The sequence below is a fragment of the Perognathus longimembris genome, chromosome 23 (genome assembly GCF_023159225.1).
Source record: "Perognathus longimembris pacificus isolate PPM17 chromosome 23, ASM2315922v1, whole genome shotgun sequence".
NCBI lineage: Eukaryota > Metazoa > Chordata > Mammalia > Rodentia > Heteromyidae > Perognathus > Perognathus longimembris.
Window position 1 is genome coordinate 732343 of NC_063183.1, and position 15523 is coordinate 747865.

General features: G+C 60.0%; 2 protein-coding genes across 4 annotated transcripts; one reads left to right on the plus strand and one right to left on the minus strand.

Moving 5' to 3' along the window:
- Positions 1 to 35: 35 nt before the first annotated feature.
- On the plus strand, positions 36 to 9743 carry Chtf18 (chromosome transmission fidelity factor 18). Its single transcript, XM_048332918.1, is given in 24 exon segments — positions 36 to 192; positions 280 to 368; positions 371 to 430; positions 760 to 901; positions 1086 to 1254; positions 1596 to 1688; positions 1767 to 1819; positions 1950 to 2091; positions 3317 to 3526; positions 3955 to 4052; positions 4258 to 4381; positions 4469 to 4620; positions 4747 to 4840; positions 5324 to 5422; positions 5626 to 5640; positions 5642 to 5757; positions 6190 to 6337; positions 7366 to 7590; positions 7695 to 7844; positions 7932 to 8062; positions 8547 to 8691; positions 8774 to 8905; positions 9469 to 9526; positions 9603 to 9743. Coding segments are annotated over 24 exon segments (2916 nt in total). The 5' UTR covers positions 36 to 55; the 3' UTR covers positions 9737 to 9743.
- A 73-nt stretch (positions 9744 to 9816) lies between these two features.
- On the minus strand, positions 9817 to 13734 carry Gng13 (G protein subunit gamma 13). Of its 3 annotated transcripts, XM_048332915.1 has the most exons (4): positions 13009 to 13073; positions 11437 to 11559; positions 10242 to 10373; positions 9817 to 9947 (listed from the first exon to the last, which is right to left on the minus strand). In XM_048332915.1, exons 3-4 carry the CDS (start codon positions 10337 to 10339, stop codon positions 9842 to 9844), a joined length of 204 nt encoding a protein of 67 aa, XP_048188872.1. In that variant the 5' UTR covers positions 10340 to 10373; positions 11437 to 11559; positions 13009 to 13073; the 3' UTR covers positions 9817 to 9841. The 3 variants fall into 3 exon arrangements, with proteins under 3 accessions (XP_048188872.1, XP_048188874.1, XP_048188873.1); XM_048332917.1 differs by lacking the exons at positions 11437 to 11559; positions 13009 to 13073 and adding an exon at positions 13302 to 13734; XM_048332916.1 differs by lacking the exon at positions 11437 to 11559 and having other exon boundaries at positions 13009 to 13059.
- Between the last annotated feature and the right edge of the window lie 1789 nt (positions 13735 to 15523).

The window sequence follows — 15523 nt, forward strand, 5'->3', positions numbered from 1 at the left end:
CGGGAGGTTCGGGCGCGCGGCCGGGCGGTGGAACCGGGTTCTGGGTCCCGGCGAGATGGAGGACTATGAGGAGGAGCCGCAGGACCTCGAGGACGACTTCCACAGCCAATTCGAGGCCGAGCTCGAGGTGCTAGCCGAGCTGGAAGGTGGGCGGTGGCCCTGCCCGGAGCCGGCCGGAGCCCCGGTCTGCCCGTATGGCGGCCGTGACCCCTTTTCCGCGGGGACGCCGGCCCCGGGATCCTGCGCGGGCCAGCAGCCCTACGCGAGTCCGCAGCCCAGCGCAGGTCCTGCCCACCCCAGTTTCCAGGAGGCCAGGGCTAGGGGCTCCTCTGCCTCCCGTTCTTGTCCCGCAGGGCCTCCAGGGACCTCCGTGCTCCGGCTGCGAAGCGGGAGGTGGATGATGTCGAGACGGCCGGATCCCCACTCCCCAGTATGTGCGGCCGCTGGGTGTGCGGGAGGGTGAGGCGGGGGGGGGGGTGTCCGGGGAAGGGGGATTGGGGGACGCTGAGGTACGAAGTGTGTATGGGGGGGAGGGGTGTGAGGAAAGGGTGAGTCAGAGTATGCAAGAGGAGTGAGGGTGTGGGGGAGTGAGGCAGGAGGGTAGGGGTGAGGTGGGGGTGTTAGGGAGGGATGAAGGAGAGGGTGAGACTGGGGTGTGTGGGAAGGGTGAGGTGGGGGTTGTGCAAGAAGGGTAGGAGCCTGAGGGGGGGGTCTGAGGCACAGTAGGGAGGGGGACACTTTCCCTGCGTGTTTCTGCAGCCCTCAAGGTCAAACGTCCCAGATTGGAGGTGGTGAAGCAACTGAACTTTGATCCAGAGAGAGAGGAGCCACTTGACTCCCCACCTGGGGACATCACTCCCCCACTGAGTCCTGAGGTTCCCCAGGAGCTGTGGGGTGCTGGGTGTGTGGCTTAGGGACTGCAGACTCCCTTATCTGTCCCAGAAGGCCTTGGAAAGATACCAGGCCCTGAAGGAGGCCTCGGAAGTGGGGTTCTATGAGCAGCCTGGTAGCTGAGGTGGGCCCTGCACTCTGTTGAAGGAGTTGTGAGGGTGCAACCCCAAGCTGGAGCCCCTGCCCCTTCCCAGGCCTCCAGACGCCAGTGCTGACCTGGGCCTCTCACGTGCCCTGCCGGGTCCCCGCAATCCTGTCTTGAGGCGGCCTCCTGTCTTGGAGGATTACATCAACGTGACATCCACAGGCGGTGACCGAGCCTTTCTGGTCTTACGAGCAGACCCTACCGGCACTGGGGTACAGGTGGGTGCTATCTAGGAAGGTGCTTCCAGAAAGGGATCTCCAGTGTGTCTCATGGTCCTAGGAGGTCTTCTGCGGACTGGGCAGCAGATCATATTTGCTGCTTTTGCCAGCAGTGGCCTGGCCTTTCCCTGCATGAGGTGATTTGCAGGCCACATGTGTGGCTGGAGGGAGGTGGAAGGATTCTCCTCTCTGCCTTCTCCTTTTCTCCTCTCAAGACCTTAGAGCTCTCATCCTTTGGTCACCATCTGAGGAGACAGGGTCTCATCTGTCTCCCTTGGTCTGCTAACTTCTGAGGGGGTGGGCACTGTGTCCAGAGACAGTGATGACTTCTCCCCACCTAGAGCTCCTTCTCGAGTGTCCAGTGGAGAGGTCATGGCCAGCTGAACCTGCTGGGTGTGTCCTTCACCTCCCTGAAGGAGCAAGTTGACAGTGAGGTGGGGGCCTGCATTTTGAGGGGTAGGGAGGGACTATGTGTTGGAGCTGTCTGACCCCAATCTGTTCTTTTTGTATAGCGGCGGCGGCAGCTGCTTGAGGAGACCCAGCAGCTCTCAGAATCTTTGCACAGGTGACTCATGGCTCTTCTGTTCCTGGATCCAGTGTTAGTTCCTGTACCAACTCTGTGGGTTGTATGGTCAGCATGGTCCCTGTCAGGGGTCATAGCTGGGGCTTGTTAGCTCAGGATACACGCTCTCCAGCCTTAGGTCTGAAGAGGAGGAGGCCCAGCCTGTGGGGGCCCCTGAGGAAGAAGAGCTGGCTGACAGCCGAGACACCCCCCAACACTGCCTGTGGGTAGATGAGTTTGCACCCCAACGCTACACAGAGCTGCTCAGTGATGATGTGAGGTCTTATTCTTGCTCATATATGACTGATGACTGGCTTTCTCTGCTAGCTGTTGTTTGTGTTGCAGCCACTGGATGGGGTGGGGCCTCTGGTTTACACATGGAATTGTAGATGGGGAAATTGAGTCAGCATAGGGTTGGCTTATTGCTCGGTTACCTATGAGCTAGGTTAGGAGCCTGAGTACCCCAGCCTGTCCCCCTCATAACCACTGAAGCTGGGGTTCCCTGGCTAGGCAGGGAGTTGGGTTCGAGTCTGTGATGATACAGGCCCTAGGGAAACCCACTCTTTTTTTTTTTTTTTGTCAGTCACAGGGGCTTGAGCTCTGGGCCTGGGTGCTGTCCCTGAGCTCTGCTCTTCTGCTCAAGAATAGCACTCTACCACCTTGAGCCACAATGCTACTTCCAGTTTTCTGGTGGTTCGTTGGAGATAAGAGTATCATGGACTTTCTGCCTGGGCTGGCTTTGAACCACGATCCTCAGATCTCAGCCTCCTGAGTAGCTAGGATTACAGGCGTGAGGCAGTGGTGCCCAATGAGACCCACTCTTATTCACTGGCAGGGCCTTCCTCCTGAGCCTATATCACTGTCTGTGGTGGGTTTTGTTGCTCATTGTCCTTGTCTGTGGCAAGTGTGGTGGCTCAGGGTTGCTGTCTGTGGCAGTTTTGCTTTTTTTTTCCCCCTTGCAGTCCCGGGCTTGAAGTCAGGGCCTGGGACTGTCCTTGAGATTCTTTTGCTCAAGGCTAGTTCTTTACCACTTGAGCCACAGTGCCACTTCTGGCTTTTCCTGTTTATGTGATATGGGGGATTTAGCCCAGGCTTCATGCAGTATGGCAGATCTTGCCTGTCCCCATCTGTGGTGGGTATGTGTGTCCCTGTGGCAGGTCTGGAGGCTCAGGGTTCCTGTCTGTGGCAGGTCTTGCATGTCCTTGTCTGTAGTGGGTCTTGCATATTTCTGTGGCAGGTCTGGTGGCTCAGGGTCCCTTTGTGTGGTGGGTCTTGCATATCCCTGTCTGTGGCGGGTCTTGTGTATCCCTGTCTGTGGCAGGTCTAGTGGCTTAGGGTCACTGTCTGTGGGGGCTCTTGTGTGTCACTGTGGCAGGTATTGCACGTTCTTATCTGTGGCGGGACTGGTGGCTCAGGCTTCCTATCTGCGGCAAGTCTGGGGCTGAAGGATGAGAGGGTGGGTAGGGGACCTTCTGCTAGGTCATGCCTCCCTTCCTGCAGTTCACCAACCGCTGCCTCCTCAAGTGGCTGAAACTCTGGGACCTGGTAGTGTTTGGCCAAGAGAGGCCTGTCCGGAAGCCCAGGCCCAGTATGGAGCCAGGCCAGACAGGGAAAGAGGCCACGGTCCCCGGCAAGTGGAAAAGCCATGAGCAGGTGCTGGAGGAGATGCTGGAGGCCGAGCTGGACCCCAGCCGGAGACCCCGGCAGAAGGTGGGTCCCACATTGCTGCCCTGCTGCGGACTCCCTGAGCCTGAAGCTCTGTCTCTGGCAGTGGATGCCATTGCAGTCTTAGGGGTTCATGAGACACCTTTAGTTCTAGAGGCCACATAGGCATGTTGACACCAAAGCCGGTATGAAGAGCCAACATGGCCTTTCTCTGGTTGTGTTTGGACTTGAATCTGTTCTAGTAATTTAGATAAGCAATGCTCATTGGAGGGTTGTGTCCCTTGCCAGCATGATGCTGGGGTCATTTGTGTGGGTGCTAGCAAGAACTCAGTTCTTGCAGGGTTCTCTGGTTCTGAGTACTGTGCTCTTGTTTGATTGGCTCCCAGCTTGCACAATGGTTTCCAGTCTCTGGCTGTCCTGTGGGAGCTTCCCAGAGGCCAGGGGCACAGACCCATTATCGTCCTTACCTGCAGGTGGCACTGCTGTGTGGGCCCCCAGGGCTGGGGAAGACCACACTGGCCCATGTGGTTGCCCGGCATGCAGGTTACTGTGTGGTGGAGATGAACGCCAGGTAAGTAGCCTATCTTCTCTTGTGGATGGGTGGGGCTAGGCCCTGGATGGGCTCACTCCTTCCTTGGGGCTTGCTGGGGTTGGTGGCAGCTGCCATGTCTAGTGGGAGGTGCAATGTGGTGTAGCTTGGGCATGGAGACTGTTCTGGGTTTCATGGGGAGAGGCTCCGTTTCAGGAACCCCTCTCCTGGCCTCCACATTGTGCAGTGATGACCGTAGTCCTGAGGCCTTCCTGACACGCATCGAGGCAGCCACGCAGATGGAGTCGGTGCTGGGTTCAGGGGGGCGGCCCAACTGCCTGGTCATTGATGAGATTGATGGGGCCCCCACAGTGAGTCTCCTAGTTGCTTGGGGTGGGAGGGTGGCAGGGGGACACTGGAGCCAAAAACTCACTCTTCCCCCCTGCATCTCCCCAAAGGCTGCCATCAACGTTCTCCTGAGCATCCTGAACCGCAGGGGACCACAGGAAGTGGAGCCAGGGACCCTGGCAGTGCCCACAGGTGGAGGACGGCGGCGCCGGGCAGATGGAGGCCTTCTGACAAGGCCCATTATCTGCATCTGCAATGACCAGTGAGTGGGGCATGGGATGTGGGGCTCAGGGCCTCAGGGCGTGGGGTCTGGGGTAGCCTCCCCAGCAGATGTCGCATGGCTGGCCAGTGCTTGCCTGTGGTATGGCCAGTGCTGCCCCTCCCATAGATTTACACCATCTCTGCGGCAGCTGAAGCAGCAGGCCTTTCTGCTCCACATCCCCCCGACTCTTCCCTCCAGGCTGGTGCAGCGGCTTCAGGAGGTCAGCAGGGTCGCTGTGGGTGGGGGCATGGGGTCCTAGCCTCACCACCCCACCCCTCTTTCCTCTTCATTGAAATGTTCCTAACCTAGACCAGGACCAGCTTGGCCTGTAGTGGTAGGTGGTCAGGCAGGGGTGAGGTTATTCCCTGTGGCCCTGTTTCCTGTGAGCCCCTGTTCCTTGTGGCCCTGTTTACTGTGGGCCCCTCCTTCCTGTGGGCCCCTGTTCTCTGTGGTCCCATTTCTATGGGCCCATTTTCTGTGGCCCTTGTTTCCTATGGGGCCCTGCTCCTTATGGCCCCTTTTTCCTGTGGGCCCCTGTTCCTTGTGGCACCATTTCCTGTGGCCCCTGTCCCCTGTGGCCCCACTTCCTGTGAAGCCCCTGTTCCCTCAGAGTTCCCTGTTCCCTGTGGGCCCTCAGAGTGGCTTGGGCAGGTGGTCTGGTTGTGGCCCCTTGGAGCAGTGGTGGACCACCTCTCTCCCCTAGATCTCCTTGCGGCAGGGCATGCGGTCGGATCCAGGCGCGCTGGCAGCCCTCTGTGAGAAGACAGACAATGATATCCGTGCCTGCATTAATACCCTGCAGGTGGGCTGGTGGGCAGGTGGCCTGGGTGGGTGGGTAGCCTGGCCAGGTGGCGGGGGGGAGGGGGGGATGACATGTGGGTGGCCTAGGTGGGCAGGTAGTGTAGGTGGTCAGGTAGGAAGGTGGTTTGGGGGTGGGTGGCAGGGTGGCTTAGGGAGGTGGGGCAGGTCAGGGTGTTTGCCTCTCATTCTGCCACCGGTGTCCAGTTCCTATATGGGCGGGGGCCGCCGGGAGCTGAGCATGCAGGACGTGCAGACCACCCGTGTTGGCCTCAAGGACCAGCGTAAGGGACTCTTCTCTGTATGGCAGAATGTCTTCCAGCTGCCCCGAGCTCAGAGGTAGGAACAGCTGGTCAGGTCTGGTGCTGGGAGCCAGGAATGCCCACCTGTCCTGAGCTGGGGACACCACAATGTTATGAGCTGGGGGTGCCCACAATGTTGTGAGCTGGGGACGACCACCCGAGCATTACCTTCACCAACACACCTAGTGACCATGAGGCCTGGAGCCTCTGGCCAGCCTTCGGGGTTTCTCTGAGCCTCCTAGGTCTGTGGGATGCTTTGTTCCCAAGCTGGTCCCTGAGGGTGCCCTTCCCTGACCCTCCCTCCCCCGCCTCAGCTCAGTTCTGAGCCTTCTGCCAGGCCTGGGGGCCTAAGCCGGTACCTCTGGGTGGCCCTTGCCAGTGGTGGTATTGCCCAGGATGGATCCCCTAGGATAGGTGGGGTGCCCTGCCTCTCACTGGACTCCACCTGCCTTCCATTTCTACACTGCAGGCGACTCGTGGGCCAGGACCAGCCCCTGCTGGCCTCGTCGCTTCTATTCAGTCAGGGAGATATGAGCTCCCTGCCGCTGGCCTCTCAGCGTTTCTACCACATCCTGCGAGTCACCACCTCTGCAGGCGAGCATGAGAAGGTGGTCCAGGTACCTGCTGTCCATTAAAAACCCTTCCCGGGGCTGGGGATATAGCCTAGTGGCAAGAGTGCTTGCCTCGGATACACGAGGCCCTAGGTTCGATTCCCCAGCACCACATATACAGAAAACGGCCAGAAGCGGCGCTGTGGCTCAAGTGGCAGAGTGCTAGCCTTGAGCGGGAAGAAGCCAGGGACAGTGCTCAGGCCCTGAGTCCAAGGCCCAGGACTGGCCAAAAAAAAAAAAAAAAAACAAAAACAAAAAAAAAAAAAACCCTTCCCGCTCCTCTGGCCCTCCGGAATGGCAGGAGTGCATGGCCAGCAGAGGTGCTTTGCAGTTGGGAGTGAGGGAGCAGGGGCAGGGCTAGGAGACAGGCTGGTGGAAGGGACAAGACTGGAGATGGGCATGTGTGTGTGTGCATGTGTCTGTGTCTGATAGCCAGTCATTGGTGGTTTGTTGGGGACCAGAGATGCTGGTTGTGGGTCTTCTGCTCTGGCCTATGCTGGGAGAGGGATCCTGGGGACTGAGGGAGTTCACTTTTATTTAGATGTGGGTACTCAAGGTAGAGAGCAGGTGAAGAGTTGTGGCCTGAGTGGGTGGCAGACGCCACCCAGGAAGTCCCCCCCAGGAAGTCCTACCCGAGCTGCCTCCAGTGAGTGCTAAGCAGCTTGGGATTAGCGGCTGGAAATCTATGACCCATCTGAAAATCCACGGGGATGACGGGGCGGTGGGGTGGCCTTGGGGGTGGGGGTAGGACTCTCATGGAGCAGGCCAGGACAAGGAAGGACAGTGGGATTGCAGGGGACGGGGAGGGTAAAGCAAGGAGCAGTGGGCCGGCCATGGTGATGAGGCACTGTGCTGCTGTCTTAGGTTGGGGCTGGGGTCTTTGTCAGTCAAGTGTGTACTCCTTGGCCTGTGGTGACTCCTTAGTGTTGGGAGCTGACTCCTGCACCCGGTTTTGCAGGGTGCCCAGGAGGTGGTGTCTGCCATGGGTGGGCAGGGGGCCAGGTGTGGGCGTTCAGGGATCCCACTGCCCACAGGGCCTGTTTGACAACTTCCTGCTGCTCCGGCTGCGGGACTCCAGCCTTGGTACTGTGTGCTTGGCCCTGGACTGGCTGGCCTTTGATGACCTGGTGGAGGGGGCCGCCTACCAAGGCCAGAACTTCCAGCTTCTGCGCTACCTGCCCTTCCTCCCTGCGGCCTTCCACGTGCTCTTTGCCTCCAGCCACGTGCCACGCATCGCCTTCCCCAGCAGTCAGCAGGAGGTGAGCCCATACCCACCTGCACCCTGGCCCAGCCCTGGGGGCTCTCCCCAGCTTGGCTCTGGCTCACTCTCTTGAAGTGCCATAACGGCAACCCTCTGCCCCAGGCCCAGAGTCGCATGAGCCACACAAGGAACCTGATCCAGACACTGGTGTCTGGCATTGCACCAGCCATCCGCAGCTGGGCTACATCGCAGGCCCTCGTCCTGGACACCCTCTGCCTGCTCCTGGACGTCCTCGCCCCCAAGCTGCGCCCCGTGAGTGCCGGGCACCGCAGAGGCGAGGGGCTTCTGGCTGCTAGATCTGTCCTTGCTCAGCTTCCCCTCTGCCCACCTTGTACCTAGGTGAGCACACAGCTGTACAGTGCCCGAGAGAAGAAACAGTTGTCTAGCCTGGTGGGCACCATGCTAGCCTACAGTCTCACCTACCGCCAGGAGCGCACACCAGATGGACAGTACCTCTACAGGCTGGAGCCGTGAGTCCCCAGAGCTCACGGTGGGGAGGTGTGGAACCATGTGTCCCAGGGAGGTGTCCACGGTGGGCAAGGCCAGCGCAGCCCATCGCCAAATGTGTGGTGGGGGCAGTGCCTTGAGAGCCTTGCAGAGATGTCCAGCCTTGGTGTCTCCCTTGAGCTGGTAACTGGCCCTGTGCATGACCAGCTTCCTTCGTTCTGCAAGGTGTGGCTGCCACAGCTTTTGTCCTGCTGCTCAAGAGAGGCCCAGCCTGGCCCTGCCAATCTCTTGTTTCCTCTCTCAACTGGGGCCGCTTCTGGGGTCACCCTACTTAGAGCCAGGGGCACTAGCTGTAGGCTAGTGTGCATGCCAGGGGCACTGAGCTGCCATGAGTCTGAGGTATGGCAGTGACAGGATCTTACCTTACCTTAGCTCACTGGTGTCCTAGGCAGGTCCCCGGCTCTGACCGGTGACCAGTGCCCTGGTGTCCTTTGGCCACTTGAGCAGGAATGTGGAGGAGGTTTGCCGCTTCCCTCAGCTGCCTGCCCGCAAGCCCCTTACCTACCAGGCCAAGCAGCTCATTGCCCGGGAGATTGAGGTGGAGAAGATGCGGCGGGCAGAGGCTTTGGCCTGGGCCAGGGACAGCCCCCAGGTGAGCTGGCCCCAGGGCTCTGAGGTGGACCCCACAGTGGTCTGGCCCCGTCTAGCCAATCCTCATCATGCTGTCCCTGCAGGTGGACAGGGATTCCCCAGGTCCTGCCAACCTGCGAGGGAACAGTGGGGAAAAGGGGGAGAGGCGGCCTGCCCCGTGCAATCACAAGCAGCGGCTGGAGCACATCATGAAGAGGGTGGACCCGGAGGCTCAGGTGTGGGATCGGGCTAGGGCGGGGCAAACTGCAGGGGCAGTGCTAGGGTGGCCTGGCCCATTGTGGGGGGAGGCTGAGCCAGCCACAGGACACATGAGGCATGGGGTGGGCACTGTGGAATCAATGTGGGGCTGGCTCAGTCCTCACAATCCCCTCCATCAAGCTTGGGCTGCTAGGTAGTGAGCTGGGAGCAGTTCCCTAGCCTTGTCATGTTACTCAGAGGTGCTCTCATAGCTTCTGCCCTGGGAAGGGCCCCAAGACCCTTATCTCTCCTGACCCTGTCGGCCACAACGTAACCACCCCCACCCCCTCTGGCCCTGGCCCTGACCCCGACCCAACCTCAGGGCCCTACCCTGCCATCCCAATCTGACTCCTACTCCCACCCCACCACCTGGCCCTGGCCCCACCCTACCACCCCAATCCCACCACCCCAACTCTGACCCCTGCCATTCCTGGCCCTGACCCAACCCCATGGCCCCACCCCTGCCACCCCAACCCCCGACACCCCAGACCCCGACCCTGCCAGCCCAATCCCACTGGCCTGATGCCCTCTTCCCCACCAGCTCGAGAGGGACTTCTTTGGACGCGTTTTGGTCAGGAGAGCTGAGACCCAGAGCACAGGTGTGTGGTGGTCAGGGGGACATGGGACTTGGTGGGCAGGAAGGTTATCAAGGGTGACATCATGTGGTCCCCACAGAGGCCAAGGCTGCAGAGGACACTGCTACGTGGTGCATGGGCACAGCCGTGGGCAGGAGTGAGGTGTGGTTCCGCTTCAATGAGGGGGTCTCCAACGCTGTGCGGCGCAGCCTGTACATCAGGGACCTGCTGTAACCTCCCTGCCTGGTGCTCAGGTGCTGTCCCCATGGGGAATGTATGGAAGCACAGACATTTGGAAAAGTATTTATAAACATGTAGCTGACACTGCTCTCATCAGGCTCACAGGATGGCACACTTGGCCTTCTCCACCCAGGGGTTGTTCTTCATTAGGTCGGGGTTCAGGAAGGGGTCCTTGGGAATCCCATCCTCAATCCACTTGAGGAGCCTGTGGGTGGGGTGGAGACAAATGTGGGCATGAGGAGTGCTGCCCCTCCCATGGCCCCTGCCTGTCTGGTGTCCTGGCTCCATGAGGAGTGTGGCCCCTCTTATGGCTCCCCGCCCACCCCGAGGTCCCTGCTCATGAGTGCAGCCCCTCCTGTGGCCCCTGGCCAGCCCCTTGGTCCCAGCTTGTGAGGGGTATGGTCCCTCCCATGGCACTTGCTGGCCCCATGGTCCCGGCTCATGCAAATGAACAGCCTGGGGGCAGGCAAATGAGGGCACTGGGTGGGTGGGCACTCACTCAGGGATGGACTTAGACGACATCTCCCTCTTGAAGGCCAGCTGGTACTTGAGGCTCTCCACCTCTTTCTTCATCTGTGGGACATCCCACTCCTCCATGGGGTCGGGGGCTTCGGAAGTAGCCAGCCTGGAGCTGAAGGGCAGGGAGGATGCAACAGCTAGGCTTTTCACCTGTAGTCACTGCCCAGGTCCTGAGTCTCCCCCGCAGGGGGTCCCACCCATTGTAGGGACAACCCTACAGTGTAGGGACTGTCTCTCCTGCCAGCTTAGGCTGAGGTCCACAGAGGTAATGCCGGGCGCAGGACCCAGACAGTCCCAGAAAGCCTCGTTAACCTGGTTCTGTGTGCTTTCCCTCCCCAAAGGAGCTAATTAACTGCAGGGCAAACTTTCCATCCCGGCTCTGCACCCCCCATCCACCCTCCTCTCTGCCTGTGCAGCCCAGGTGCCCACACCAACCTCCACCCATGCTGTCCTGCAAGCCCGTGGTCCAGGGCCACTGGGAGGCTGTGCACAGGTGGGATGCAGCAGGCAGGACTTCATCCCGGGGCTGGGAGGATTTGGCTGCCATTTGCATCTCTGGCAGAGTGGGTTGTGTGCTGGTGAGAGCTCTCAGGACATGCGCCAGGTAGGAGCAGTGAGGGTGGGTTGCCCATTACCCTTCCCATCTCCAGGGTATCAGCAGTCCCTTTTTGCCCCACCCCAGCTGCCTCCTGTTTTGGGGTACCAGCATTAGTCTGGGCAGAGCAAAGCATCCAGGGGTGCTGTGGTTGCAGCACTCTGGGGCCTTAAATCCTGGTTTGGGAGAAGGGGGCTGGTCATGGGGGTGCCTAGTCCGCTGGCAAGGTCGGGCCAGTGGGGGGTTGAGAGGGATGGCAGGCAGCGTTCCTCTCCCAGACTCCCGGAGCCCCTGGCTCTTCTGCCCAGCACACCCACACCCATGAGGGCACAGGGTTTGCGTGGGGCTCATGGGCTGGGCATCATGGCCCTCCAGCCCTACCTGTGCCTGGTGCAGCAGGAGCCCTGCAGATGCCCTGGCGCAGCGGTGACAGCTGAGCACGGAGCACTGTGGGCCGGCAACACCAGCTCCCATGCCTCTGTTCCGGGTTGTCCCACCTCCCACAGCACCTGCCTTGGCCTCAGAAGTTAGGATTGGGTGGCCTGGGTCTCCCCTCATGTGAACTGCTGGCTGAACTTACTTTAGAAGATGACAGCGAGAGCAAGAGATGGAGAGGGACTGGTAGCCAGAGAGGTGATGAGCAGGGTGAGCTGGGCTGGTGAGGCTGACTGAGCTGAGCAGGCGCCCCGCCCACTGCTGCCACCTGGGGCCAGGCACCGCCTTGGTAAGGCGGGGCTGACCCGAGGAGCTGCTCCTCCCCAGCCCTGCAGTGCCCTCTCCTGGGATGCAGTGGAGCCCTGCAGCTGGTGGCTGCCTGGGCTACCGTTGGGGGACAGCAGTGGATTCTGCAGGTTCTTGCACCCAGATCTGAAGGCCTCTTGACCAGTGTTCGACCCCCAGAAGTGGGTTGGCAGCTCACTGGGGGCTTGGCTACTGAAGACACTGGCCAGGCTTGCCTAGAGAGGCTGGGACAGGAGCCTCCCTCCTTGTGTGTGTGTGGAGGTGCTGGGGCGTGAACCTCCCGGAGGGGAAGAGGAGAGGGGCTGGGATGGGAGCCTTCCCTGCCAGGGGCCTGGGCCTCTCAGAAGTTGCTCCCTGTGCTGACCACTTTCCAGGCAATGGCTTCAAAGCAACTGCACCCTGAAGGAGTCAATTTGACTGAACTGGGGGGGCCTCATACAATGCATACCTGTGGGTGCTGTAGGGCCTGCCACTTTGGGAGTGGGCTGTGCTTTGTCAGGCTTTGCCTTCCACTTCCCAGCATAGCTCTGTAGAGCACCTCACCAGCTCTGGGCAGGGGGTGCCCCAGGGACTGCAGTGATGCACATGCCAGGCTGCTGCCTGGGTAGGGGCTCCCAGGTAGCAACAGCAGTGGGGCGGGGGGAGGCTGCCACATATAACACAGAAGAAGGATCTTGGCTGTTGCTTGCGGTGGGGGGGGGGGGTACACTAGCCATTTGGCCACTACCTGGATATTACAAGTGAAGAACAGAGGGCTGGGCCTGGGTCCCCCACTGGCGGGGGAGGTGGTCAGTGGACAGATAGAACCCCAGGTCCCTGGAGTCACTTGGCAGGCCTCCCTGCTGTGGTCTAGTGAAATGGGGTCACCTGTGCCTCAGCTGGATCAGGAGGTACCTCTAGAACTGGGGCATGTGAGGAAATGAGGGATTAAATTTTTTTTTTTTAAACTCTGGATTTGGGTTTGTGGAAGCTTAAGGCCAGCAGAAGCAAGGCTGATTCTGGGCAGATGGCTACCCCTCAGGGTGGGGGAGGACTGTGCTCACCCCTCCTGCTTAGGTCCCATGTGCTCTTTGGCATGCACCCTGACACATGTCATGTGGGGGCACCATGGGATGGAGCGAACTCTGGAATTGGAGCATAAGCCAGGATGTGTGTACTTTCTGAGACATGGGAATGTCTGGTTGAGCACCAGTGGGAAAGCTGTAGGCCTCCAAGCCCAGGGACCCTATCATTGCTTAGAGTGGTGAGCCATGGGTCCACAATACCTTGATTTGTTTTCTAACCAAATGTGAAAGTGGGACTCTTGTTTTCATGGGATTTATTGGGCCCACAAAAAACCAAGATGCTAATAGCAAGGGGGTGTAAGTACTGGAGTGGCCCCAGGTCTGTCCAGGTCCCTGGGGGTGTGCACCATGTATGCCAGGCCAGGCCCTCTGAGGGGGTTTTCTCATGGGGTAGGGCAGGTGTGATGGGGTTGTTCACTGTTGAGGGCAGGCTGGGGTGGGTGTGGGTGTGTGGGTGCTTACTATGCAGGGCAGTCTGGTACTGACCCTTTTGGAGGCTGCAGGATGGGGAGGGGAAGGGAGATGTGAGGATTCTACCTCATGTGCCACTTTGGTGGCCTTATGCAGCCCCTGGGGAGCCCTAGCCACACTGCTTTGTGGCCCAGGTAAGTGTGGTGTCCCCATCTGACCAAGTGAGTACCTTCAAGGTGCCTTTTGCTCCTCGAGTGAGACCTGGTCATGGCCGAGATGGACCCTGTAGCCCCCTTGTGTTCCTCTTCCTGTCAGGTTTCTAAGGCAGAAGTCACTAGGTCCACCCTGGGCTTCTGGAATTGGTCAGTATGCTTTGGCCATCATGTCAGATGGAAAACTTTCCGACTGCTGACTCACTCAGGTGCCAGCTGCTGTCCCAGGGGCTTCTTAGGAAATTAGGGCACAAATTGGGCCGCCAGGTGAACACACAGGCTCCTTCCGCTGGCCTAGAAATGGCCTCCCTGGGATGGAGCACTCCAGTGGGCATGCAGGCACCCAGCGGGGCCTGCAGAAGCACGAGGCTGGGGGCATTGGTTGGGCTGGCGTGGCCATCAGTCAGGTCATCCTCGATGTCCAGAAATAGCCTGGAGAAGTCCAAGGGCAAGGTAGTGTGGCAGCTAGAGCAGCACGGACAGGGCAGGGTGGGGGGCGGGGACCCTCCTATGCCCCGTGGAGTGGATGGACAGGCAGAGGCCAGGCCCGTCTGTCGGGGGTCGCAGCCTCGTGTTCCACCCGCCGGGTCGGGAGGGCTGCTGGGCGAGCTGTGCCCTAACGGAGGACGGCCTTTCGGGCCGGCTCGTGAAGACCCGCTCCCACTGAGTTCAAGCGAGCGTGTCCGCTCTGCCCCGCGGAGACCTGGGGCCCTCGTGGCGGAACAGGCTTTGCGCCTCGCCTGGCCCGTTTGCCTGTGCCCTCTGCGTGTGGCCCGCGGTTGCTCCCCAGAGCCAGAGTTGACCCCCGGCCCCCGGTGCTCCTCCGCTCCCGACCTTGCTCGTCATCTCCACGCTGAAGACTGGATGGCGGCTTCTCGGAGGCAACTTCCGTCCGGAGCCGGAAGGGGTGGGGGGCAGTTCCTGCGCGGCGGGAGGCACTGCCGGGAGGGAGCGTGGCCAGGGAGTGCACGGGGGGTCTGGCCTGTGGGCCTAGCGAGCGCCGGTGGTGATCCCGAGGCCTCACGCTTGCTTGCTAGGCTGGTGCTCCACCCGAGCCCGGCCGGCTTGGTCCTCGTGCAAAGGAATGCTCATGCGGGACGTGGCAGGCACTGGTGCAAAGCACTGTGCTCACGCGGGGCGTCGCACGGCGGGCTGTCATGCAAAGGAAGGCCCCCTCTTGGGCCGGTCTGAGGTCCTCCAAGGTGGCGGAAACCTGGCGTCGTCTGTCTGTCCCCACGGTGCCCTAGGGAGCAGCAGCCCGTCCTGGGTAGCTTCGGGAGGGGGGCGGAGCGGTCCTTCACCATGGCTGCGAGGGGTCAGTCGCTTGGCCCTGGCCGCCTGCATGGCAGCGTGTTTTAAGGAAGATGGGCATAAAAGGAGTGTTCACAATAAAGGACTACTAACATAAACCTGTAACAAAATTTAGCCGTGCTGGCCTTGTGGCTGGAGGAGAGGCAGGCCCTCCAGTTTGGTGGGAATTGAGAGAGGTGTAAACCAGTCCTGTATGTCATGTCAGCAGAGGCTACCACGTTGGGAATGTGGCTGCTCTCTTTTCACCTGGCCCAGTGGGAGGTCCAGTGAGTTAGCCTGGCCTGTGGCTGAAGCTTCAGTGTGAGTAGCTTGTCTTGGCTTTGGCTTGCTCTGCAGAAGCTTGGTCTACAAGCATCTCTGATTTTTGCTTATCAGGAGAGGACTGAAATGATCTGTGTGTTCCATTTTTAGTTCCTTATTTTCTCAGCCCTTTGCTGTGCATGGAGCCAGTCCACTCACCGCCCCTAGGGCAGCTCTGCTGCCAGCGGCCTGGGGTCAGGTCTTAGTTTGGGCCTGTTCTCTGTGTCTCTTGATGTTGCCACTAGGCGGAGCCACAGGCCCATGATTAAAATACTTAGTGTTTTGTGCTTTCACGTGCATGAGTTTAGTGGTGCCAGCCTTCCTGGTTCCTGGGCTCCACATTGGCTAGAGACAGTGCTCAGAGCCTCTGCTCTGTGGCCACTGTCTGTGGACTTGAGTTGTGGCTATGGCTCAGCATCTGGAGTTGGTGGGGGTTGGAGGATACCACAGCCAGTGTCTGGGTCCGGACCCTGGGCTCCTGTAAACACTGCTGGGCTGTGGCTTCTTACCTCTTTCTGGTCTTTGGGCAGGCTCATTACTGGGCTCAGGTTTCCTTCTAGCCTTCCTGCCTAGTCTTCGCCTCCTTACCAGCTAACATCCAGGGCCACTGCCCTCTCCCCACCAACTC